The 25,898-nt window shown below is 50.5% G+C and overlaps 1 protein-coding gene across 2 annotated transcripts in view; it reads right to left on the bottom strand.

The window, feature by feature from the left end:
- EBF4 (EBF family member 4) overlaps nucleotides 1-25,898 on the bottom strand; it is a 61,566-nt gene that overhangs the window by 3,718 nt on the left and 31,950 nt on the right. Inside the window, exons 8-17 of one of the 2 annotated variants that reach the window (XR_003423940.2) lie at nucleotides 8,806-8,887; nucleotides 7,868-7,985; nucleotides 7,621-7,754; nucleotides 7,399-7,525; nucleotides 5,731-5,819; nucleotides 5,507-5,572; nucleotides 5,228-5,405; nucleotides 4,966-5,154; nucleotides 2,017-2,098; nucleotides 226-301 (exon numbers count right to left, since the gene is read on the bottom strand). Coding sequence is in view for 1 of the 2 variants with exons in the window: in XM_027069720.2 (XP_026925521.2) it covers nucleotides 231-301; nucleotides 2,017-2,214; nucleotides 4,966-5,154; nucleotides 5,228-5,405; nucleotides 5,507-5,572; nucleotides 5,731-5,819; nucleotides 7,399-7,525; nucleotides 7,621-7,754; nucleotides 7,868-7,985; nucleotides 8,806-8,887 (1,252 nt within the window). In the remaining variant the exon portion in view is untranslated. Of the gene's footprint in view, nucleotides 1-225; nucleotides 302-2,016; nucleotides 2,215-4,965; nucleotides 5,155-5,227; nucleotides 5,406-5,506; nucleotides 5,573-5,730; nucleotides 5,820-7,398; nucleotides 7,526-7,620; nucleotides 7,755-7,867; nucleotides 7,986-8,805; nucleotides 8,888-25,898 lie in introns of both variants that reach the window. The other variant, XM_027069720.2, reaches the window with a different exon arrangement.

Here is a 25,898-nt window from a genome sequence, read left to right as displayed (position 1 = left end):
AGAAGAAGGTCCTGGAAAAAGGCTGGTTGCCAGGGGACCGGAAACCACTTCTCTCCACTTGTTCAGCTTCGGCCACGGGGGGTGGGGCTGTGTGGCCCCGACACTGTCTAGATGGGCCCTGGAGAACGGAGACTCGGATCCCAGGTCCCCATCCTTGCAAAAGTCTTTTGGACAGAGAGTCTATCCAGGGCCAAAAGAGGAAGCAAGACTGAGCCAGAGACCTACCGCGATTAGGAGTAGGCCAGGCCCTGGAGCCCCCGGGCTGAAGAGTGGAACTTGTCGGAATCTTCAAAAGGCTGGTCTGCCGTAAGCAAAGAGAGGAACTGTAAGCTCTGGGCGGTCTGGGGGCCTTATCTGCCTGTGTGCCTCTGGGCAGGGGACAGCATGCAGGGCACCGGCACTTTCTGAGGGCAGAGCTATGGGGAGCCTTGCAGGGATTCGGTCACTCCTAGTCCTGGCCTGGGGTCAGCACTGCAGACAGGTGCAGCTTGCCCTTCAGACCTCTCTCAGGGGGTGCAGCCCAAGCCCTTGCTGGCCCAACTTCCTCCATTGAAAGAGGAGACTCTGGGCTCCTCTTCCCAGCCCTGCTGCTTCCAGAGGGCCTGGGTGAAGGTGAGGAGACAGAGTGCCAGCTTAGGAAAGAGGTCAGCCCCCTGGAGTACTGTCACCTAATGTGGCAGCAACATATCTCCCTCCCGTATGCCCACAAAATTCATCACTTCGGTCACCCTCGCCCCTGCCTAAACCCCTGCCCTCCATGATCTCTCTGCTGGTAGGAGAAATCAGTGGTCCTCTTCTACCCAACCTTCACATTTTAAGCTCCAGACACACTCAGGTTAAGAAAAATTATCTAGAGGTGCCTGGGTGGCTCAGCTGGTTAAGCCAACTCTTGACTTCAGCTCGGGTTATGGTCTCATGGTTCGTGAGTTCGAGCCCCAAGTCTGACTCTGTGCTGTCAGCGCGAAGCCTGCTTGAGATTCTCCTCTCCCTCTCTTTCTGCCCCTCCCCAGCTCGTGCGTGCCCTCTCTCTCCCAAATTAAGCTTAAAAAACAATTTTTCAAAACTTGGAAACAAGGCAAAAGAAGAAAAAAAAAAAAGACTGTGCCCTTTTAAATCATCCTAGAACATTCTCTAACGAGCCTATCCTAAAAGTCATCTTATTCTAGGGGATGTGACTCTTCCTGACTCACTATACACTGCTGGTCAGGGCCCAGCATTGTTAAGTTGGATGCTGACTTGAAGGAGATAAATGACAGATGACGACCATTTCACTAATGGCATGTGGGAGGGGTGACATAGTCTCAATTCTACATCTATAAAATGGGGGCGGGGGGCGCCTGGGTGGCTCAGTCAGTTAAGCGTCCGACTTCGGCTCAGGTCATGATCTCACGGTCCATGAGTTCGAGCCCCGCGGCGGGCTCTGGGCGGATGGCTCAGAGCCTGGAGCCCGCTTCGGATTCTGTGTCTCCCTCTCTCTCTGCCCCTCCCCCCATTCATGCTCTGTCTCTGTCTCAAAAATAAATAAACATTAAAAAAATTAATAAAATGGGGGCGGGGAAGCTGGGTTGAACCGTATTTAAGGTCAGTCCCCTTCCCTCCCACCAGTGACCCAGTTTCTCAGGGCGGTGTATGCTACCCTCTCGTGGACACCAGGAGGCATAGGTCAAAGGCACGCAGCCTGTGTGGGGTTTCTCCAGCTCCGAGTGTTGGGTCTTTGTTCTGTGCTCAACCAGGTGGGGATGGGAGTGGTTTCCAGACCTCCTCCAACTGAGATTCGAATCTTCTCGTTGGCCACGTGGCCAACCGGCAGTTTCAGAGTGGTGACCACCCCAAGCTAAGAGGCCTAGGGAAGTGGGTTCCTGATGGACTTCCTGAGACCCCCGCAGAACTCCCTTCTCTACACCCTCCAGGGAAAACTGGCCAATCAGCCCCAGGCTCTGGTGAGATGTGGATGGAGTGGGCCCCTGAAGCCCCCCTGCTCCACCAGGCCATAGTGGGGCAGCATGGATCACCCACCTGGAAGCCCCTCTCCTTGGGCTCTGGGGCAGGCCTGGGGTGGGGAGCTGGGTGGGCGCAGCACGGGGGCGAAGGCGCTCCTCTGTTTGACAGCGGAGATCATGTTGACAGGCGAGAAGGAGAAGACGCTGGTGGTGGGGGCAGCGGCCGGGAGGGACATGGAGGAGGCAGCGGCCAGCGGGGGGCTAGAGGGCATGACTCCGGGGCGGGGCGGGGAGGGGCAGGCGCAGCAGGGAAGGCAGTGGGAGACACAACAGGGAGATAGCACCAGAGTGAGCAGCTCAGTTGGGGCCCCGGCATGGGCAGTGGGCCCCACGTGGGCTGCTGACCCAGGCACCAGACTCAGACCTTACTGGCGGGGGGGGGGGGGGGGGGCTGTGAGGGTCCGGGGGAGACCAGTATAGGGCGGGGTCTGAAGGTAGGCTAGGTGTCTCTGGGGTCCCGGGCTAGCACTCGCCTCTCTGCGGGTTCTACAGACCCTTTCTCAGGGCTGTAAATGACAGGGCCAGACCAGCTCAAAATAAAAGTAAAACCAAAGTACTCAACAAAACCAAATATTGGGAGGTGCCCCCCAAGATGAATGATGAGGAAGTGCTGGAAAAGAATAGGTCAGGGTTCCTGCTGAAAGCCACTGGGATTCTGAGATGCTAAGAAACATTCATGGACTTTGGGGTACTAAGGTTAGAGTCAAAGATCAAGGTTCACAGCAGAGCTGGGGCAAGTGGTCAGGGATGAAGTTTGGGGGTACACACAGGTTCCTGTTACAAGGCCCCCCCCCCCGTAATCTCAGCTCACAATATAAGCTAACTTTCTCTACACATGTTTCCCTTCCCAACCCCTCCCCCTGCCCCCCCCCCCCCCCCCCCCCCCCGACACTTTGTTCTCTTTCGACCTAATGCAATTCCTTGTCATCTCCGGCCTGGGCCCTGGAGGCCTCCTATATCCCCCTCCTCCAACCAGTCGATTTTAAACAAAAACAGAGATCCACATCCTTGGATCTTCTTGTTCTCAACCTGCTGGCCATCCAGGGCTGTAGCCTGTTCACCTGGGAATAGCTGGGGAGCCTCCTCCTCGCAGGCTTTGCCTGCCCCTCCTTTCTGCGGCCTCCTCTCCTGGGGGCTTCTGCCCAGGGCATCTCCTCTCCGGATACTCCTTTCTACATCCTCATCGGAACCCGACTCCCTGCCTCTCTCTTCTGCACACCAATAAGGCTGTGATGTGAGTGTTGTCCAAGTGGCTGGCATGGGGTGGGGGTGGGGGCTTCTCGAAAGGAACCAATAGCTTGAGAAGGCTGCCTTTGGCACCTAAGCACACCCCCACTCCCCTTTTGAAAAAGCGATGCCTTCAACAGCTACCCCTGTTCCAAATGTCCTCAGCTTCATGGATCACCATCTTTTTAAGACAAGGCTCACTGCTAGCTGATGAGGCCCATGGAGCTCCATGAAGGGCCTGAGACAAATGCCAGAAAAATGTACTGTATCTCTCAAGGCTGGGAGCTTACAGCCACATATTGTAGTTTGGGTAGTAGTGGGATCTGTGGGTCACACTGAGAGTTGCTGGTGGCCAAAGCAGAAGACCAAGGGGAGGCCCAAGCAGACAGCCCCAGACCCTCTGGCTGGGGCAGTGCTGGATGTCATTCCAGGCATGTCCTGGCAGACTCCATGAGAATGATACCCCCCCCCCCGCCCCCGCCACTGAGCTGTGTCACATGCCACTGGGAGTGGATGGGGACATGGGTTAGTACTGGTCACAAAATGGGACCAACCCTGAGGCAAGTCCAGGGTATCCCCAGCTAATGCTGGAAGCAGGGGGTAAGCAGCCCTAGAATTCTTGGTCCTCTGGCTGAATGGGGGGAAACCCCATATGGGGTGGCTTCTGCCCACTGGGGCAGTGTGTTCCCCACTGCTGACTGCACTGTGAGTATGGTGGAGGGAAAGGGCTGGTATTCCAGGTCCCGCCAATATAAAATTCAAAGGGCACCCAGAGAGTTTGTAAGAATGCTGTCCCAGATCTGAAGGAAGTGGGAGAGGCGGAGCCTGGCCTGAGCAGAGGTCCAGGAGAGACAGGGGTCTTAGTAGGGACAGTAGAGGTTCGTGACCTGTGTAAACACAGACATATGGGGCTTCAGGTCCCAGAAGCTGAGCCCAGGCCATCAGGAGAGTCAGGCTCAAACCCACAGCCAGAAAGAGCAGTACCCAGGATGGAAAATCATACACTCTTTCTAAATTGTGTCTGGACACTTCATGCACAGTGGCACATTCAGATCTGAGAACAGACCCTAGGCAGGGGTGATACTGATCCCGCTCTACAGAGAGGAAACTGAAGTTGAAAGAAATAAAGTAACTTGCTGAATGTCAGACAGCTCCTGATTGGGACTTTCAAACCCTGTATCCATCTGTCTGACCACACAATTTGCCTGCTCTTCCCAGCCGGATTGCAGGGAGCCACAACTTCCCTCCTCTGACCCCTCTGACCTCCTCTCAGACCACGGGGGACAGACAGGTAGAAGCCCATTTTGATTGAGACATTAGTTCCCTAGGACCTCCGGCAGGGGGCGCCAGCCTCCTCCCAAAGTCCCCGCATAAGATGGAAAGGTGGCGGTCCGCCAGGTTTCAGCTGGATGTCGGTACCCCCACCCCCCAGCCCCGGTAAAGGCCCTTTCAAGGGGAGGGGAGGACTAGAAGCGATGCGTGCAACTGGAATCCTCAAAGAATAAAGGTGCGAGAACTGCCCCGGCCCCAGGGCCCGGGATGTGCAGCCAAGGGGTGGGGTCGAGGGGCAGGCGTCCCACAGCAGAAACAGGTCACACGCAGAGACGGCCGGCCTGGCTCACAAGGGCAAGGCCAGGGTCGACCGTGGTGAGACAGTCGCCGGAAGCCCCCCACCCCCCTGGGGCTGGGAAGGGGCAAGGCTGAGCCCCATGCAGCTCCCCGGGCAGGGGACACTCACTGGCGAAGGGTGAAGTGGCCGTGGAGCCATTGAGGAAGCTAGGGGACCCGGGCACGCCGAGGCCGGCCACGCCCGGCGCCCCGTAGCTGCCGAGGCCCGAGCCGAGGCCGCTGCCGTAGCTGCTCTGCTGCGAGCCGGGGCTGGGCGCGAACCCGCGTGGGGACGCGCTGCTGCAGCTGCGCGCGTAGCCTGCGAGAGAGGGCGGTCAGGGGCGCAGCGCGGGCGGGGACCCGGGGCTGCGCTCAGGGGCGGCGGGACGCACCCGGCTCCGGGCCCGGCGTGGCGTCCCCGACGGCGATGGCCAGCGGGCTGCTGAAGGCGTTGATGCCCACGACGGCCGGGTGTGGGTGGCTCGGGGCCAGGGGTCCCAGCGGCGCGGGCGCGCGGGGGGCGCTGTACAGAGCCTCGGCCACGTCTGCCGCGCGCTTCAGGAGGAGCTCCTGCGAAGAGAAGAGCGGGGCACGGCCGGGGCAGCCGCAGGCGCCGGGAGGGGGACAGTCCCCGGCCTGGCGGCGCGAGGAGGCGGGCGGAGGCGCCATACCTGGTTACTACTGGGCACTCCGTACAGGGCCTCCGCCAGGTCGGCCGCCCGCTTCAACAGCACCTCCTGGGGGCGGGGGAGGAGACAGAGGGATGGAGGGACAGCCCCGGGGTGTGTGGGGGGGGGGGGGTGGCAGAGGGGCCGGGCGTCCCCTCCGCCCACCCACCCCGCCCCTGGGGCCACAGGACACGCTCATCCCCGGTCTGCTGCGCCCCGCTGGGTACCTTGGGCAGCCTCTCAGGATCTCCGGGGTGTCTGGGGATGGCTTTCTGTAGCCTCTGGAATCCGTAGTCGATGGTGGGCTCATTCAGGGCTGGGGAGAGGGGCGGCGTTTTGGAGGACCCCCTCCCAGCGCGCTCCGCAGGACCAAGCCGGCGGGCAACAAGTCAGGGAGCCTCGCTGCAGACCCCCTCCACCAAGCCTGGCCCAAACCTCTCGGAATGCTCCGGGCACACGGGTCAGCAAGGTTCGGTTCGTGGAGTTTCCTCAGTTCATTTCTTTGCTCATTCATTCAACAAATATTTACTGAGCTGGGTCCTGTGCCAGGCGCTTGGCATTAACACACAAGCACCATCCCATCCCATCTGTGGTTCGAAAAATGCAACTGTATGTACGTATTAGCGTCTACAGTCCTAGGGGCAGGACTGGAGGGAGAGTTTTCTGTCTCCATTACCAGGAATAACATATTAATTACAAAAGTAAAACACCCCAACAATCTCCATTTATCACAGCTCAGGTCACAGCATGTGACCATTAGAAGTTTGCCTGTGCGCCAGGGAAAGGACTGGCCACATCCAGGGTTCTGCAGAGGAGGCAGCAGACTCCTAACTAGGCTCCCCAGGACTTCCTTCTCTCCTCCTCCTGGCCTGGCCAGGACCAACTCACCAGCCTCAAGGCCCTACCCACTTTCTTCACCGCCAACTCCAGATTTAGTGAATTTCCTTTAGTTTCCCCCAGAGTGTAAAGCACGCACTCATTCCCATGTCTTTGCATTTGCCACTCCTTCTCCAGGACTGTCTTTCCTTCCCCATCTCTCCCTCCCTATTCACCCCTCCCGTCTCAGCCTGAGTCCAGTTAAGCCCACACTCCCTCCTAGAGGTCCTCCCCTCCCAGCACTCCGCGTGTGACTCCACTCACCTCACACTTTGTTCACTGCTAGGGCCACCCCTACCCGCTTAAGACCGTAACTCCCTGACGGTAAGTATGGCTACTGAGTGTCGGGTGCTGGGAAGGGTTAAGTGGTTATCTGCAGGGAGGAGGATGGGGAGAAGTGGGTGGCTGGGACAGGGCAGGAAGATGAAGGTGGAGAGGGTCCTGGTGGGTAGTCAAATAGAGCCAGGAGGGGGGATTCGACACTCCTGTCTTGTGTTAACTTCTCGCCCTTGCTTCCTGCAAGGGGTATACTGGGGGGCAGGGCGTGCACCTGCTTATGCCCACGTAGAGTGAAGACTGAGGTGGCTTGGGGAACCAAGAGACCCAGGGAAGATTAGGGAGCATCGAGCCTATTTGGGGCACCTTTGAAATAAACATGCCGCTGGAGATATTCTAGACCCTGGGGAATGCATGTGTGTGGGGGGGGGGGGTAGGGTGGGGGTTGTCCTGGCGAGGAGGTCCTAGGCAGGGGGAATGTCCCGACGGGGCTGAGACTGCGAGCCTGGGAGGGGATTGAGGAGACCTAGGCCAGAGAGGGAAACAAGCTCTGAAAAGATCCTACCGCTCAAGGAGCGGTCACGTGGTTTAGGTGGGGAAGAGGCGGGGCAGCCGCTTAGGGGGCGTGGCCACACCGTAGGTATTGGCTAACCACGACCCGGGCTCTGGTGCCCTGGGTGGAACTCCTTCCAGCAACCCTGGGCCTCTCTGCCCCCTCCCGCACCCCCCACCTGACTCCTTACCTGTGTAGACAAAACGGCCGGGGGCTCCCTTGCAAAACTGCTTGGACTTGTAGGACAGGGTCACCTCCACCACCCCGGGAATGTGCCGCGGGGGCGTCTGAACCCGTATGGCGTGGGGCGTGATGAGCTGCAAGGGGAGAGGGGAGGCCTGCGGGTTCCAGCCCGGGGCGAGGGGAGGGCCCAGCCTCGAGGCCAGGAGGGAGACTGGCGGGGGTAGCCCACCTCGCTCCACACGAGCACGTTCCCGAACACGACCTGCAATCCATCGAAGAAGTTGTCGCCGATGACAATGACGGTGGCGCCTCCTGTGGTCCAGCCCTCCCCGGGGCTGATGGCCTTGATACAGGGGGTGGCAGCTGGGAGGCAGGTGAGGAGCCAGATCAGGGGCCTGCACCAAAGTGGGGGCTGGGGGCTGGCTGGGCTCGCGGCAGCGGGTGCTGGGCGGGGGGGGGGGGGGGGGGGTCCTGACCTTCAGAGGGGTCCAGGCGGCGCGCCCTGCGACCATGCTTGGAGTTGTTGTGCACAAACATGTTGTCAGACACGGCCAGCACGTGCCCATCCACGCTCACCGTCGTGGACACCACCACCTGTGAGGAGAGTGGAGGCCAGCCTGGTTGAGGCCCTGGGGCGCTCCATGGTGGTGGTGGGGGCACTGTTGTGGGGAACAGGCAACTCGGTGAGGGTGGGTGGCTGGATGCTGGAACTCAGAGTCATTGGCAGGGGAAAGAGCTCCCCCCAGGGGCTGAACGGTGGAAGGGGGAGGCAGCTAGGTCAAGTGATGCCCTGGGACACACGGTCTCCGGCTGCCCAGGGAGGGGAACCCCAGGAACTAGAAAAATCAAGAGCGCTGAAAGAAAACTCTGGCTCGTTGGGCAGAGTGCCTACTGTTCTTATACACACCCGCACCCCAGGCTGTATCCCTGGAGCTCCAAGGCTGGAATGTGTCTTAGGCTAGTGGGAGTGAGAGTTTTGACTGGGGGTGGGGCGGTGGGGAGGGGGCAGCATCAGCCTGAGAAGCCATCAGCAGGAGCCCCCCACCCTCGGGAGGAAATTGGGGCTGCCTCCTTCTCTCCCTCCCACCCTTCACTGAGAGGGGTGTGCAGGTTGGGGATGTACTAAGGGCAGCTGCTCTCTGCTTCACGCTATGCAAATTAGCTGGGTCGTTAATCATGTAAAAATGTCACAATTAGCATCTCCTTAAGTGGGACTCTAATGAAGCCTCCCTTGGCAGCCAGCATAAGTTGAGATGGAGCTGCCCCACCCCCAGCAGGCACCAGGCCCTGAAGCACAGGGCTGGGCAGAGATCTGCCGTGGGGCTTTTCCCAGGGTGGCGGGACCACAGCCTTCCCCATCCGCCCCATCGGGAAAGGGTGACCGGATGCAAGGGGACCCCTCTCCCAGACCCACCTGGAAGCGGCGCATGTCTCGGGGATTCCCTGCATTCTTTAGGCAGTTCTGGTTGCACTTGAGGAAGAACTTGAGGAAGAACCTGAAACAGTATGGTGGGTGGGCTCAAGGGTGGAGGTAGGGGGTCTGGAAATGGATGAAGATCCAACTGTTCCCTTCCATGCCCCTTCCTGGCGGGGTGACTCCCCTCTGCTCACACAAGGCACACATCCCATATTCCCACCACAAGCTGCATATATACAGAGTGCCTGATACGTACCGAGTAGACCCTTCCCAGCAATTAATTCACGACACGGATTACCCACCCCCTGCCCACAAAGTATACACTCATCACGCTTATCCAACTATGTCCATTATATATATGATATATATACCCATTACTCATGAATTATCCCCACTCCACAACGTATATGCCACATGTAATATGTACTCACATTTACCTGTAGACTTACCCCACACCATGTATATTTGTCATTCTGCATGTGCATCACACATAAAAGTGCATTCACCTCACACAGCACATCCCTCCTCCTGAGTATACTAACACACACAACGTATACTCATGATAATACACCCATTATATATACCGCATATGCCTGATATACTATTACAAAATATGGCCGTCACACACAGGGTATACCCACTATACTCAGGGTATCCTTCAGAGAGCATATATGATACATATTCCACATATAGCCTATAGTCATCATGCACATATGGTATACTACTCACACACACAGAGTCTATACCCATCACGTGCAGCATATGCCCATCCTGTACAGTAGATGCACAGGAAGAATATGAAAGTATATATTAATATACCACTTTGTGTTGTATATGATTACCCAAAATACACTCACAGCAAATGCTGTGCAGTCATCACATATAGCAAGCAGATCACCCTTCCTCCTTCAGAGCAGACCCCCCCCCCAAAACAAATCCCTCTTGCACACAGATCTTGCTCACACGTAGCAGATTCCCTGCCACGGCACACTCCCCCCCCCCCCAAACAGATCTCCCTTGCACGTGTTCTACATCTGTTATACACATAGCAAAAAACTCATCAGGCAGAGCCTATACCCATCACATACCGCGGCGTACCTGTCAGACCCGAGGCCGTACAGATACACAATGAGTACCTTCTTTTTTACACACAGCAATTGCAAAAAAAGCACAGTGTATGCCCTGATGAGACTGATTTTTAGAGAAAACACACGAGAAGTTGGTCCTCTGGTCCTTTCAGGCAGTTGGCTGGGAGGGTGGGGCCTCGGCTTTGCCACCCACCAGCGAGGTAATCAAGGATAATGCTCTGGATTGGTGCCCTTAGTGAACTCAGAATGTTTCAATATCTGCCTTAGCCCGTTCAGGACCCTGTGAGCATCCGGGGAGATGTCCTTTCCAAACCACAGCCTGCAGGGCTAACGTCTGCAGGGGTTCGGCTCCTGGCATGTAGCCCGCCTCCTGGGCTATTCCATGGGTTCTGCCAGTGCTCTGCCTCATTGTACCACCCAACCCCCCGGGTTTTGAACCCCAAATCTGAATATCCACTTAAGTCCCTAGAGTTGCCTCCAACTCCAAAGCATGAACTTCACATTCAGAGGAAGATTTATTATAGGTTCTAAAAGCTAGTCCCTTCTGTTTCGGATTCTGTGTCTTTCTCTCTCTGCTCCTCCCCTGCTCATGCTCTGTCTCTCTCTCTCAAAATAAATAAACAAACACTGAAAAAATTTAAAAAAAAAGGGGGGGGGGCGCCTGGGTGGCTCAGTCGGCTGAGCGTCCGGCTTCGGCTCAGGTCATGATCTCACGGTTTGTGAGTTCGAGCCCCGCGTCGGGCTCTGTGCTGACAGCTCGGAGCCTGGAGCCTGTTTCGGATTCTATGTCTTTCTCTCTCTGCTCCTCCCCTGCTCATGTCTGTCTCTCTCTCTCAAAATAAATAAATAAGCATTTAAAAATTAAAAAATAAATAAATAAATAAAAGCTAGTCCCCAAGTACTGGTAGGGGTGGGCTTCACCCCTGGAACAGAGGTGTCCCAAGGGGCAGCCACTCATTGGGAGTTGGCACCATTTACCTGGAGATGCACCTACCCCCAGGCCCTGCCTCTGTCTACATTGCTGACACCTTACCACCTGTCACATTCCCCCACTCAGTGGATATCCTTCTGGGAACCCTTTAATTTCCCTTTCTATAGGGTCGTTATGTCAGCACACATTTCCATCCACCGTGAATACCTCCCCAAATAGTTTCATGTAGTGTAGACCTTCTGTGTGCCCCTGCAGAGCATTCGGAGATGCAGATGCCTCCTATGACCCCAAACAGTGCACATCCGCCATGTAGACACCCCCATTCACCCCTACAGGATACCTTGCATGCACACAGCTTATATGCCCCCAAACAATAGTCAGCCCAGTGTAGATGCCCTTTATACCCCATTAGGCCACCCCAAATGCTCCCGAACAGCGTATCTGCAGAGTATAGACACTCCGTTGATTTCACATTATTTGCCATAGTAATGGTTCCCTCTATCCCTATAAGACACCCCATCGTGCAGACACCCCTATGCTCACAGTAATCACCTTATACACACCCTGCATTTCCATGACATGGTGCAGACCATTTCTTTTAAATTCCATATCCACATGGTGCTAGGAGGAGGAGGTGCTTTACGAGGTGCTAGAAGGAGGCGGGCGAACACCAGGACAGGAACAGTCCCTGTCCTGAAGGGGTGAGTGCCAGCCCTTGGATATCGCTGATGGTGCAGGCTTGGGAGTGACACACACTTCCCTTACACCCGCACATGTGCCCGCTGCACCCAACTCCACTCTCAAGCCTACAGAATCCAGAGGGAGGGTTCTTTTATTCTTCATTTCATTTTAATTTAAGTTCGTTTATTTTGAGAGAGGGACAAAGAACAAGTGGCGGAGAGGGGCAGAGAGGAGACAGACTCCCAGGCAGGCTCTGAACCATCAGCACAGAGCCCGCCACGGGGCTCGAACTCACGAACTGTGAGATCATGACCTGAGCGGAGCTCAAGAGTTGGATGCTTTTCTGCCGCTCCCCTGCTCATGCTCTGTCTCTCTGTGTCTCAGAAATAAATAAAAACACTAAAAAAAAAAAATTGAAAAAAAAAAAAAGAGTTGGACGCTTTCACCGACTGCGCCACCCGGGGGCCCCCAGAGGAAGGGTTCTTGAGATAGGCCCAGAGATGTGGGCTCCGGCCGAGGCGCTGACTCGCTTTGTGGCCTGGGGTATTTCCTGCATCTTTAACATCCACCTCCATCCACCAGGAGAAGCAGGAGAATAGCAACTGATGGCTGCTGAGGCACCTTCCAGGGACAGCCTCTGGGACACCCTTTATTTCCAACCTCCCAAGGCTTCACTGCCGCTTCCTGCAGGGTCCCGTCCCCTCTGCCTCCTCAAGAAGCCCCCTCAGCCCTTCCACAGTCCTTGCTCAGCACGTCTTCCCATCCTTTCTCTTTCCAGTATAACTCACTTCCGGAAATAAGTCACAGACCTTTGGGTCTATACCAGTCCCCACTCCCTGTCTGGTCAGTCTTTTCTGGCCATTCTAGGTTCAGGGACTGCCCCTCCCGCAGCCCCCCCGGGGCCCTGCGTGCACCGCCACCTATGCAGACCTGCCCCAGAGCCTCTCTGTTTTTAAGCCTGGTTGGCATCACCTGCAGAGTGGTGTTGAGGAGGAAGCAGCCACACGAAGGCTGGGCCCTCCCTGGGGGTGCTGAGGGTCAGTCTCCTTTCCCCTCCCCCTGAACTTGTAGCTCAGAGATGCACACAGTCAATGCCAGCAATGGTAGAGCTGGTGAATCTCACCCACTGCCAATGGTAGGTAGTCCGTGAGGCTGCTCCCAGCCAGCCAGGGCCGAGCCAACGCAAACACCCCCACTGCTACCACTGTGTACCCCCTAACCCTGCACCAGCCTCAGGGGTGTTAGGAAAAATCACCCATAACTTGAAAATAAGGCACAATGATGACTATGAGTCCTTTCAAACTCATCCTGGAACAGTGGTTTTCAAAGTGTGCCTTCTGGACCAGGAGCAGCCTGGGAATTGGCTAGAAATACAGAATTTCAGGCCCCACCTTTGACCCGCTGACACTCTTCAGGGGGGCCCGGCCATCTGTGTTTTCATAAGCCTTCCAGGTGATTCTGAGGCCTCCTAACATTTGAGACACACTACTCTAGTGCTGTCCTATCCAATAGGGCGGCCACTAGCCCCATGTGGCATTGAGCACTTGAAATGTGGTTTGAATTGAGATGTTTTTAAAATACGCATTGAATTTCAATGGCTTATTTAGAAAAAAACCCAGAACGGGGCACCTGAATGGCTCACCCGGTTGAGCGTCCGACTTCGGCTCAGGTCATGATCTCGCCGTTTGTGGGTTTGAGCCCCGCGATGGGCTCTGTGCTGATGGCTCAGAGCCCGGAGCCTGCTTCGGATTCTGTGTCTCCCTCTCTCTCTGCCCCTCTCCCTCTCATGCTGTCTTTCTTTCTTTCTCAAAAACAAATAAACATTAAAGAAAGCCATACAGAATGTAAAATAGCTGACTAGTAATATGTTTAGATTTATCACATGTTGAAATATTTTAGGTATATTGGGTTAAATAAAATATATTGTCACAATCGATGTTACCAGTTTCCTTTTTGTTTTTAAAAATGAGGCTACTAGAAAATTTAAAGTTACATATGTGGCTCGCATTATATTTATGCTGCTCTAGAGTATTATGTGAACAAAGCCGCCTAAAAGTTATCTGATTTTCTAGGGGAAGGTCACTTTGACTCATATTTGGTATTGATTGGGGCCTGGCTCATCATGATCCTGTTTAATCCTCTCATAACCCTGAGGTGGTGTAGGTTTGCAATCATTCCCACTTGACGGATGAGAAAACTGAGGATAAGCAAGAATCAAGTACAAAGTCACAGCGAACGCCAAAGTCTGGATATGAGCCCGGGGCTCTATGAACCACTGATATGGACAGGCGTCATGGAAAATTCCCTCTAATTGGGGCTCTCAGAGTCCGACCCTGCCCCAGGCATGAGGCTGGCAATTAAGCCTCCTTCAAAAGCAGCCCTGAGACGCAGGCTGTACAGGGGCACAGCCAGTCATTCGGTGCGGATTTTCTCAAGGTTACGAATTCATCAAGGTTGCAAAGGAGACTCAGGTCCCCTTGCTGCTAGTTTGGGGCCTTTGGCTGTGGTGACCGTTGCTCTTAGCCTGACAAGATTTTCGGGATTAAAGACCAGCTGCACAAGATGAACCAAGAGTTGATCCCTGTTGAAATTCAGTAAAGGGTACTCGTGGTTCATTATTTTATTCTGCCTAGATGTTCAACATTCTCTCCTATGAAAAGTTTAATAAGGGGACCCCTGGGTGGCTCAGTCAGTTGAGCCTCCGACTCTTGATTTCGGCTCAGGTCGTGATCCCAGGGTCACGGGATCGAGCCCCTCGGCGGGCTCCACACTGAGCGTCGAGGCTGCTTAAGATTCTCCTTCTCCCCCCCCACCTCGATCTCTCTCTGCCTCTCCCCCCATGCTCGCATGTGCTCTTTCTCTCTAAAAAAAATTAATAAAAAAATTTTAAACAGTTTAATAAAAGACCAGAAGAAGAGCTGTGGACAGTGGTCATCCCGCTAATAAGGCAATTAAAGGGTAGTAATGATACACCATGACTTGGGCGCCTGTGATCTATTTTTTTTTAATTTTGTTTAACGTTTATTCATTTTTGAGACAGAGAGAGACAGAGCATGAATGGGGGAAGGTCAGAGAGAGAGGGAAACACAGAATCTGAAACAGGCTCCAGGCTCTGAGCTGTCAGCACAGAGCCCGACGCGGGGCTCGAACTCACGGACTGCGAGATCATGACCTGAGCCGAAGTCGGACGCCCACCCGACTGAGCCACCCAGGCGCCCCCCTAGGTGCCTGTGATTTATTTTTTTTTTAATTTTTTTAAATGTTTATTTATTTTTTGAGACAGAGAGAGACAGAGCATGAATGGGGGAGGGGCAGAGAGAGAGGGAGACACAGAATCGGAAGCAGGCTCCAGGCTCTGAGCCATCAGCCCAGAGCCCGACGCGGGGCTCGAACTCACGAACCGTGAGATCGTGACCTGAGCTGAAGTCAGACGCTCAACCGACTGAGCCACCCAGGCGCCCCTAGGTGCCTGTGATTTAAACGAAAGGTAAGAGCAGTTCACTCGAACACCTACCTTACCACATCCTGAACGTAGTGTCGCCTTCCTAATCGTTTCTAGAAATGCTCTTTATTCCTCCCTGTAAAACCCACTCGAGACGAACCGAAAACGAACCTTCCTTGGTAAGGAATATTCCTTACCATGGAAGCAAAGGTTGGGCTGAATGTGGCTCCGGTGCAAACACCTGACTTCCACGTAACTTCTCAGGGGTGACGCTATTGCGTAAGGAAAGCTCCCTGGCACTTTGCTCAGAAAAGACTCAGCTGACAAAAGAAAATATGGAGGTGACTGACGTGCGTCCACTGTCAAACTCTCGGTCCTCAGGGGGGTAGAAAGCAGAGCGGGATGGAACCACTCGGTGGAAGACAGGGTCCGGCTATCACAGGGTGGGCTGCTGGATTCCCCCACCCCTGGCCGCTGTGGGTGTTGCCTGTCAAAGGGCTCGTGGCTGCCCCCACTACCCTCGAATTATCGCCAGCCAGAAGCAATATGCCCTGCACCAGCCCACGGCCAAAGAGAGACTGACGGCATGCGGAGGACCAACTCCTTGTACTTTTCCCATTCCGGAACTCCCCGAAGGCTCAGGCTGGTGCCAGACTCCAGCTGAGAGCGTCTGCTTGCTGAGCTTCTCCTGTGGATGCTGTTCCCCTCCTTCTCTTCCTAGAGCTCTCCTCCAATAAACCCCTTTCACAAGCATCCCATCCCCAGCTCTGCTTCTAGGAATCCCATCCGAGGAAACCAGGTCGCACAGCTTTGCCCCACCTCTCTCCTCCCTGCGTCCCATGAGAGACTCACTGAGAGCGGAAATTATGTTCCCACTTCCAGAGAGAAAGCTGATAGTCATTGAAAGAGCCAGACTGAGCCCCAGGACGCTTGTAGCTCCAGCACTGTCAGGAGGCAGGGAACGAACGTGTAGATTACAAATTCTGCCCAGGAGAGCTTTTCCCAAAATGATATCCACTAGCTGCCTGTGGCCATTGAGCACTTGACTTGTGGCTGGTGTGACTGAAAACTGCTTTAAATTCTGTTTCATTTTAGTTTACTTATTTATTTTAAAGTAATAGTATTATTGAAAGTAATTATTAACCTTAGTAATAATAACAGTCAGGTATTATTGTTATTTTAAAATAACCTCTTCAACCCAATGTGGGACTCAAACTCACAGCCCTGAGATCAAGAGTCCCATGCTCCACTGACTGAGCCAGCCAGGCGCCCCATTGTTTCGTTTCTTTTTTTAAATGCTCATTTATTTTTGAGAGGGAGAAAGAGACAGCACACGGGCAGGGGAGGGGCAGAGAGAGAGAGGGAGACACAGGATCCGAAGCAGGCTCCGGGCTCTGAGCTGTCAGCACAGAGCCCGACGCAGGACTCGAACCCACGAACCACGAGATCATGACCTGAGCCAAAGACGGATGCTCAACCGACTGAGCCACCCAGGTGCCCCTCATTTTTAATTTAAACTGAGATAGTCCCGCGTGGCTCATGGCTACCAACTATACTGGACTGTACAGATCAAGAAAGAGGAAGTGATGTGAATGAATACGGGAGTTGGGCCAGGGTCTTCAAAACAAGCGTCCTGTGACTACCTCGGGAAAGAAAGTAGATTGGAAGCAAAGTGTAGAATAAAACTAGGTGTGTATTTCCAAGTCCAAAGCTAGCATTAGAACCTGGGATGGGATGGGGCGGGGAGGAATCCTCTGCTAATTTTGACTCCAAAGGGCTTGCCTTTGAGCTTGTGAGCCTCAGAAGAAACAGATACCTTCTGGGGCAGGATCTGTGCCCTCCACCGTTTTCATCGTCTGCCTCTCCCTGCCCCGCCCCCCTCTCCTCGCTCAAGGACAGAGGAGGATACAGGTGGCTGGCCCACTCATTCCTTCATTCATTCAATATACCCATTTACAGAGATGTATTAAACACCTTACATGTGTCAGGCAGTGCAGTCTAGGGGTAAATAAAGTCTTAAGGAAATTACAATCCAGCAGGAAAGAGAGAAACCTGGAGTATAATCAGTAAGAGAGAGGATATGCTAGATCACTTGTCCAGTGGAGCCGCAGCCTTCACTCTGGAAGGGGGTCCTCGAGGTCGCATTTGATCTTGGGCACTTGGGGCCTTGAAAGACCAGAGGCATTTTCCCTGGATGAGGCGTAAGAGGCAGGGGCCCTTCGTGCAGAGGGGATAAACAGCTCTGCCAAGGGACAGGGGGCATGGAGGGCACACTTTCCCAGTGGTACCTGATGAGATGGAGGAGGAGAGCTGTGGACCAGGGCCTGGGGGTGTGGCACCAAATCCCGTGGGATCGGACCCTGTGGGTGATGGGGAGTCAACAGAGGGGGTCTTACTGGCTGTGGCATCCGGAAGCATTTTACTTCCAGGGAAGTGGGCGCCAAAGGGCCTAGGCTAGACAAGGGATGGTAAGGGAGGAGGTTGGTGGGATAATCCAGGCCCAGGTTGGGGTGGCCCACACTACTTCCTGATCTCAGCCCGGGGCAGCAGCCAAAGCCAAGTGTCCCCAGGGTCATAGCCACCTGCCAGGCCTGGACCTGGCCTCCCTGCCATGATCCCTACTTGGGGCAGAGGTGGCTGCAGCGCAGATGGGCTGGGGGACTATAAATAGCCGGGGCGCATACATTAGCATGCCAATGCACCCGCACCCCATCCTCTATGCTAATGGCCCACCATGCGCCTGAACACCTTCTGTTCCCCTGCATGCATTTGCATGCACAATTAGCATAATCTTGTATAATTAATGAACAGCGTCAATTTTAGCTCCTAAGTAATTTGATTAACATGTTGATAGGGCACTTACTAGGCTCTCCAAACCTCAGGGCTGGGCATGGGGCCTGAGCAGAGCGGGGGAGGTGGTAGAGAGCCGGCTAAGGGGCCCCCAGCTGCCCAAGAAGAGTGGTGGTGACTCCACTTCCCCGAGGGGAGGGGTCGAGGGATGGGGGGGCGCTGCTAATGCAGGCCTCTGGGCACCCCGCATGGAGCAGCAGGGACAGGCTGGAGCAGTTACAAGGGGTCACCTGAGCGTGAAGCCCGTCTGCGCTCCTGTGGACACGGACATATACACACGTGCCCTGCATGTCCCCTCAGCCTTGAAGTCCTCTGTGAATGCAGGATGATAGACTCCAAGGGAAGAACAAGAGGAGCAGGGATGGAGGAAAGTAGGAAGGATGGGGAGCTGAGCGGATGGACAGGCAGATGGAATCCACAGAGGAGGGAGATGTGCCTCTAAGTAACTCGGGGATATGAAGGGGAGGGGGCTCCCGAGACTGAAGGAAAGAAGTTGTATGTTCTTCTGGCTTCGGGTGGGTGAGCCAGGCTCCCAGAAACTTTGGCACCTCCTATTTATGGATCACGTGAGAGGCAGAGGTTGGGGGTCGGCAAGGCCTGGCACTTTCCTTAACGTGCCGAGCGGCCCCAAGCAGAGAGGACAGGAGGCTGAGCGTTGCGCCCTTCCTGTACAGAGACGATTCCATTTCCAGCCCCAGACATCCCAGGACCCCTGGCAGAGGCTCACGCTCCCCTCCTGCTCACCTCTGACTATGGCCGGAGTCAGGAAGCTTTTCCTTAGCTCTGATGGACTTCCTTGGTGCTGTGTAGACTCTTTCTCTGGGATGGGCAATCAGGATGAGGGTGGGGTGGGGATAAGAAGTGCTATTGTGGCAGGCACTGCATACGCACATCTTACTTAACTTACAACGTCCCTTTCGGGTGGGTTGAGAGTCAGCTTCCTGTTACAAGTGAGGAAACTGAGGGAGGTGGGGCCTTGTTCCAAGTCATCTGGCCAGACATTCCACGTCGGCTTGAGTCTCCCAACTCTGAATGGCCCTTCACTTTATGGAGAGGATTAACCATTCAAACTGCAGACAGTTTATTTGCTAGCCATTTCTCCCACTCCACCTATTATGGTCCCCCAGACTTCCTCATGTGTGACTTCTCTCCTCTAATATACTCTGGGGGCGCTGTCCCCAGCTCTACTCATGCCTCAGCATGGGGCCACTGTGAACCTGAGCTCAGCTTTAGCTGCCCAGACGTTTTGTCTTCAGTCTTTGTTCTGAGTCAGGGGGGCTTGGGGATCCTTGTTCTTGTGATTGGCATCCCAGCTGACATGACTCCCTGGGCTCATGGGGGGATATCATATGAACCCCCTCTGCTTCTCTCTCCCTCAGATGTTCCCAGCTCTGAAAGGGGTGGAGTGGGGGAAGGAAGTGCAGCTCGTTCTGCAGGGGACCCTCAGTCTTACCTCAGCATTGACCCAGCAGTGAGGTTCCAGGACCCCAAAGAGAATTACCAGGATGGGCCCCAGACAGAAGCCTGTGTTTGCAGCATCAGTGTGAGAGCAAAGAGACCCCACTGGAAAGGGTGGAAGGAGATGGGCACTATCGTGAGCTTGTCTTGTGGCTATGGAATGTTGCATTGACCATTGGGTTAGAGAGGAAAGAGCTGATTCTTGGCAGCTCCCACAACACCTTCTTATCAATTGCATCTGTCAGGTTGTGCCTGACGTAGAAATTGGGGTCTACCCACAACAGGGTAGATTAGAGCTTGCTTCTGCCAGGTGGCCCAGATGTAACTTGTTTCAACAGTATCACTACAATAGCCACTGTGCACCAGGCACAACCACAGGCCAGAGTGTGTTCACAGCCCATAGCTCCATTCCTCCTCTGGTAGCCAGAGGAGGAGAATTGTAGGCTTTCCACAGGAGGGAATCTTCCCCACCCACTCCCACACCAAGCCAATCAAGGAAATATTTAGTTTTAGAGCTGTGATGTCCAATAAGGTAGCCACATGTGGTCATTCAAGTTTGAATAAATTAAAATTAAATAAAATCAAAAGTTTAATTCCTCAGTCATAGTAGCTACATTTCAAGTGGCCAATAGGTACTTTTGGCTATTGGCTACCATATTGGTCAGTGCAGAATATTTCTATCCTTGCGGGAAGTTCTATTGATAGTGTTTGTCTTAAAGTTTTGCCTTGATCTCTATTTCCTTTTATCATTATATAAAGGCTTAAACAATTTTGTTTTGTCTCCTCAACTGCTCTATAAGCTCTCAGAGGGCAGGAATCATTGTTCAAACTTTCCTTTTCTCCCAAGCATCCATTACAGCGCCTGCCTCACAGTGCTCACTGATTCATGATAGAATTCAAGGGTCAGAATTACTATGACAGGATGAATGCTGGATCAAAGCCCCCAAATCACTTTTAATAGGGAACAGTATAAAATACTGTACTTAGATTAAAAATATCAATTGTAGGGGTGTCTGGATGGCTCAGTTGGTTGAACATCTGCCTGACTCTTGATTTTGGTTCAGGTCATGATCCTCGGGTCATGGGATTGACCCCTGCATCAGGCTCTGTGCTCAGCATGGAGCCTGCTTGGGATTCTCTCTCTCCCCCCCCCCCCCCAACTCTGCCCCTCTGCCCAACTTGCACTCTCTCTCTAAAAATAATAATAAAAATCAATTGTAGAGATGGAACTTTGAGAATTGCAGAGAAAGGAACTGCAAAAATCTGTTCCGTGATAAAGCAAGAGGAACACAGGCAAAAACTATTGAACTATACTTTTTCAGACCTGTGGGAGTTAACAAAAGTTTTGCACAATCCAAGCAGTATTTATTTAAGAGAAATGGCTGGATCTTAGTAACGACAGAGATCTTTGTAGTATTTTAGTTTGCCCTATCCCCATCCCCATCTTTCCAGCTCTGCAGATTTGAAAAACAGCAGCACTGCAACCCGGGTAGCTGGGAAAACTAGCAGCCTAGAAGTCACTGGAAGGAAAAGATTAGATTTGGAGCTTCTCAACAATCTGTATTCCCAGACAACTGTCTGGCAGCTTTTTGATAACATGATTCACATGAATTGTGATTTGACTTGACCCAGAGCTTGTGTAGTGGGAATATCCCTATAGTCAGGGTGTTTGTGGAAAAACAACAGTTGGCAATTGCTTAACATTTCTGTTCCTGGAGGCAATGACACTAGTTGGGGCAAACAATTGTCTGGCCAAAAACTTTAAAGGAAAAAGCGGAATGAGAAGTTCATAGGGAGCTCTGAGAAGCTTTCATATATCCCTAGAGATCTAGGAGGCCATGTATATGTCCAGGAAAGATCTTAGAAGGCCCTAGCCTCTCATCTCTGGTTGATCCTGAAACCTGCACAAGCAGGAAGTAGAGGTTAAGTCAGAGTTGTAAATTGCTGGAACACTGAAGGCATGTCCCAGTACACACACAGCAAATGACCTGGCAAATCACTGAAGACATGTTGGTTTAAGGCATTTAGGAAATGCCTGTCCATTCATAAGCTAACCACTAAGCTAACTGAACAAAAACTTTAGTGGCCACACATGACAAAACTATAGAAATAGTCTGCAAAATTCACTAAATAAACAATCACTAACAGCAACAAACACTGGGAAGGAGGGGCTGATTTCCAGTTACCACACTATATTTTCAACAAAGAATTATTAACAGCAAAGTATGGTCCATGCTTGAGAAATAAAGCAGTCTATAGGAATTGTCCCTGAAGACAATTAGATTTACTAGACAAAGACTTTAAATCAGCCATCATAAATGTTTAAAGAATTAAAGGAAATCATGTTTAAAGAATTAAAGAAAAGTTTGAGAATACCTCACCAACTAGAGAACATCAACAAAGAGATACAAATTATATATATGTATATATATATGCACAATTATATATATGTATATATATATATATGCACATTTAAATTCAGAAGTTGAGGACTGGGTGGTTCAGTTGGTTAAGCAGCAGACTCTTGATTTTGGCTCAGATCATGATCTCATGGTTCATGATTTGAGCCCTGCATCAGGATCACTGCTGAGAGTGTGGAGTCTGCTTAGGATTTTCTCTCTCTCTCCCTCTCTCCCCACCCTATCCCCACTCGTGCTCTCTGAGTCTTTCTCTCTCTAAAAATAAATAAATAAACTTAATTTTTTTTTAAAGTTCAGGAGTTGAGAAGAAAAACTAAAATGAAAAATTTATATCCTCAACAGCATATCTGGGTTGACAGAAGAAAAAAAAAATCAGTGTATTTGATGATAGGTCAGTTAAGATCATCCAGTTCTGGAGCAGAAAGGAAAAAGAAAAAAGAAAAATGAACAGACCCTAAGATATTGTGAGAAACCATCAAGCATACTAACATTCTTTAAGAAAGAATTTTTTTAATGTTTATTTATTTTTGAGAGAGAGAGAGAATGAGAGGCAGAGGGGTAGAGAGAGAGGGAGACACAGAATTCAAAGCAGGCTCCAGGCTCTGAGCTGTCAGCACAGAGCCTGATGCAGGGCTTGAACCCATGAACTGTGAGGTCATGACCCGAGCCGAAGTCGAACGCTTAACCAACCGAGCCACCCAGGAGCCCCTCCTTTTTTTCTTTTTCTTTTTAAGTAGGCTTCATACCCATTGCAGAACCCAACATGAGGCTTGACCACACAACTCTGAGATCAAGACCTGAGCTGAGATCAAGAGTCAGAGGCTCAACCAACTGAGCCACCTGGGCACTCCCATACTAATATATTCTTAATGGAAGTCTCAACAATAGAGAAGAAAGGGAAAGGGGCAGAAAGAATGTTTGAAGAAATAATGGCCCCAAACTTCCCAAATTTGGTGAAAAACCTTATTATGTACATCCAAGAAGCTCAATGAACTCTAAGCGATCCACATGTAGACACATTATACTCAAATTTGTCAAAAGCTGAAGACAAAGAAAGAATCTGGGAAGCAACAAGGAAGCAACTCATTACCTACAAGTAAGCCTCAATAGGATAAACTAGCTGACTTCTCAGCAGAAACTATGGCGGTCAGAAGACAGTGGGATGACATATTCAAAGTGCTTAAAGAAAACAACTGTCAAAAAAAGAAAAGAAAAAGAAAACAACTGTCAACCAAAAATCCTATATCCAACAAAACTATCCTTCAAACATGAAGCATACATTTTTTTAAGTTTATTTATTTATTTTGAGAGAGAGAAGTAGAGAGAGAGAGAGGGGGGAGAGAGAGAATCCCAAGCAGGCTCCACACTGTCAGCATGGAGCCCAGTACAGGGCTTGAACCCACAAACCATGAGATCATAACCTGAGCCAAAATCAAGAGTCTGACACTTAACTGACTGAGTCATCCAGGCACCCCATGAAGCATACATTTTTAAAAAATTAAATATAAAAGACAAATTAAGACATTTTCAGATAAGCAAAAGCTGAGAGAATCTATCACTTGTTAGTGATCTTTCTTAAAGTTAGTTATATCTACTTATAAGAAACATTAGATTCCTTCAGTCTGAAATGAAAGGAGACAAGACAGTAATTCTACTTGATGTGAAGAAGTAAAGAGCACTGGTAAAAGTAGCTATGCAGGTAAATATAAAAGACATTATAAATGCATTTTTGTAATTATTTTGTCTTCCTACCTAATTTAAAAGACAACTGTAATGGAGGAAGCAAGTAGTATATGAGAACACTCTGTGCTTTCCATTCACTTTTGCTGTAAGCCTAAAACTGCTCTAAAAAATAAATCCATGAGAGAAAACTGTGTTAATCAGTGATTATAAAACTGTTGATAGGCCTATGATGCGTAAAAATATAACATGATTGACAATGATATAACAAAGGAGAATTGAAGCAGTGGAGCTATATTGGAGTATTGTTTTTGTACGTGTTGAAATTAAGTTGCTATTCATCTAAATTCATCTAGGTTGTTTTAAGTTAAGATATTAACCTTAATTCCCAGGACAACCATTAAGAAAATTACTTAAAAATACAGTAACAACAACAATGGAATTAAAACAGTACACTGGGAAATACCAATTTAACACAACAAAAGGCGGTAATAGAGGAATTGAGGAAATATGACATAGAGAGAACACATTGCAAAATAGCAGACATAAATTGTACTTTATCAGTAAGTACATTAAATGTAAAGGATTAAATACTCAAATAAGGTGGCTCATTCAGTTCAGCACCTGACTCTTGATTTTGGTTTAGGTCATGATCTCACAGTTCGTGGGATCAAGCCTCACATCAGGCTCTGTGCTGACAGTGTGGAGCCTGCTTGGGATTCTCTCTCTCTGCCCCTTCCCTGTTCTGTCTCCCTTTCAAAATAAATAAATGTTAAAAAATATTCAAATTAAAAAGCAGAGATAGGCAGAATAGATTAAAAAATATAATCTAACTATATGATGTCTATGTAAGGCATAGTTTATGTTCAAAAGATAGAAAATAAATAGGGATGGAAAAGATATATCAAGAAAACTAACCAAAAGAGAGCTGGAACAACTTTATCAATATCATACTAAATACACCTTAAGATAAAATTGTTATAAAGATCTTAAAGAAAGATATTTTATGTTAAAATGTCAATCTACCAGAAGGAAATAACAATAATAAGCATATATGCACCTGATAATAGAGCTCTGAATTACAAGAAACAAAAAATGACCAAACTGGAGGAAGAAACAGATAATTCAACAATAATACTTGGAGACTTTAATGCCCTACTTTCAATAATGGTAAGAACTACTAAGCAGAAGATCAACAAGGAAATAGGAGACTTGAACAACCCTCCTTATTGCCTCTCATACAACAAATGAGCTACATTTTACATGATCCTTTCAAGACTTAGCATCATAAAGCTTTCATTTTTACCAATGTTAAACCAAATTAAACATGATCTCAACAAATATGACACACAATCAATAGAGTGCAAGGCAACTTACCAGAATGGGAGAAAATGTTTGAAAATCATGTATCTGATAAGGAATTAATATCCAGAATATATGAAGAACTCCTACACCTCAACAACAAAAAACAAACAACCGAAAAAGAAAAATGCACAAATGACTTTAATAGAGGTTCCTCCAAAGATGATGTAGAAATGTCCAACAAGCATCTGAAAAGATGCTTAATATCACTTACCATTAAGAGAAATGCAAATCAAAACGAGATATCATCTCACACCGATTAGGATGGCTACTATAAAAAAAACAACAACAAGAAGAAATAACAAGGTTGGTGAGGAAGTGGAAAAATTAGAACCCTTGTCCACTGTTGGTAAAATTGTAAAATGGTGTAACTGCTATGGAAAACAGTATGGTGTTCCTCAAGAAATTAAAGAAAGAACAATCATATGATACAATAATCCCATTTATGGATATATATCCAAAAGAACTGAAATTAGGGTCTCAAAGAGATATTTTAACACTCATATTTGTAGCAGCATTAGTCATTATAGCCAAAAGATGGAAGCACCCAAATGTCCGTTGATGGATGAATATGGTATATATATAAAATGGAATACTATTCAGCCTTAAAAAGGAAGGAAATCCTGTTATGTGCTACAACATGGATGAACCTTAAGGAGAGTAGGTTAAGGAGTGCCTGGGTGGCTCAGTTGGTTAAGCGTCCGACTTTGGCTTGGGTCATGATCCACAGTTTGTGAGTTCGAGCCCCACGTCAGGCTCTGTGCTGTCAGCTTGGAGCCTGGAGCCTGCTTTGGATTCTGTGCCTTTCTCTCTGCCCCTTCCCTGCTTGTTCTCTCTCTCTCTCTCTCAAAAATAAACATTCAAAAAAAAAAAAAAAAGGAGAATATGTTAAGTGAAATAAGTCAATTACAAAAAGACAAATACTTTATGATTCTACTTATATAAGGTACCTAAAGTAGCCAAATTCAGAGAAGCATAAAATAGAATGGTGGCTACCAGGAGTGGGGAAAAGGGAAAAATGGGGAGTTGTTGATTAATGGGTACAGAGTTTCAGTTTTGCAAGAAGAAAAAGTTGTGATCTGTTGCCCAACAATGTGAATATATTTAACACTACTGAACTGTACGTCTTAAAATGATAAAGATAAAAAATTTAAAAATAAAATGATAGAGATAGTAAA

The sequence above is a fragment of the Acinonyx jubatus genome, chromosome A3 (genome assembly GCF_027475565.1).
Source record: "Acinonyx jubatus isolate Ajub_Pintada_27869175 chromosome A3, VMU_Ajub_asm_v1.0, whole genome shotgun sequence".
Taxonomy (NCBI): domain Eukaryota; kingdom Metazoa; phylum Chordata; class Mammalia; order Carnivora; family Felidae; genus Acinonyx; species Acinonyx jubatus.
The sequence above is the reverse complement of the archived record's forward strand: the minus strand, read 5'-3'. Positions and strand labels throughout refer to the sequence as shown.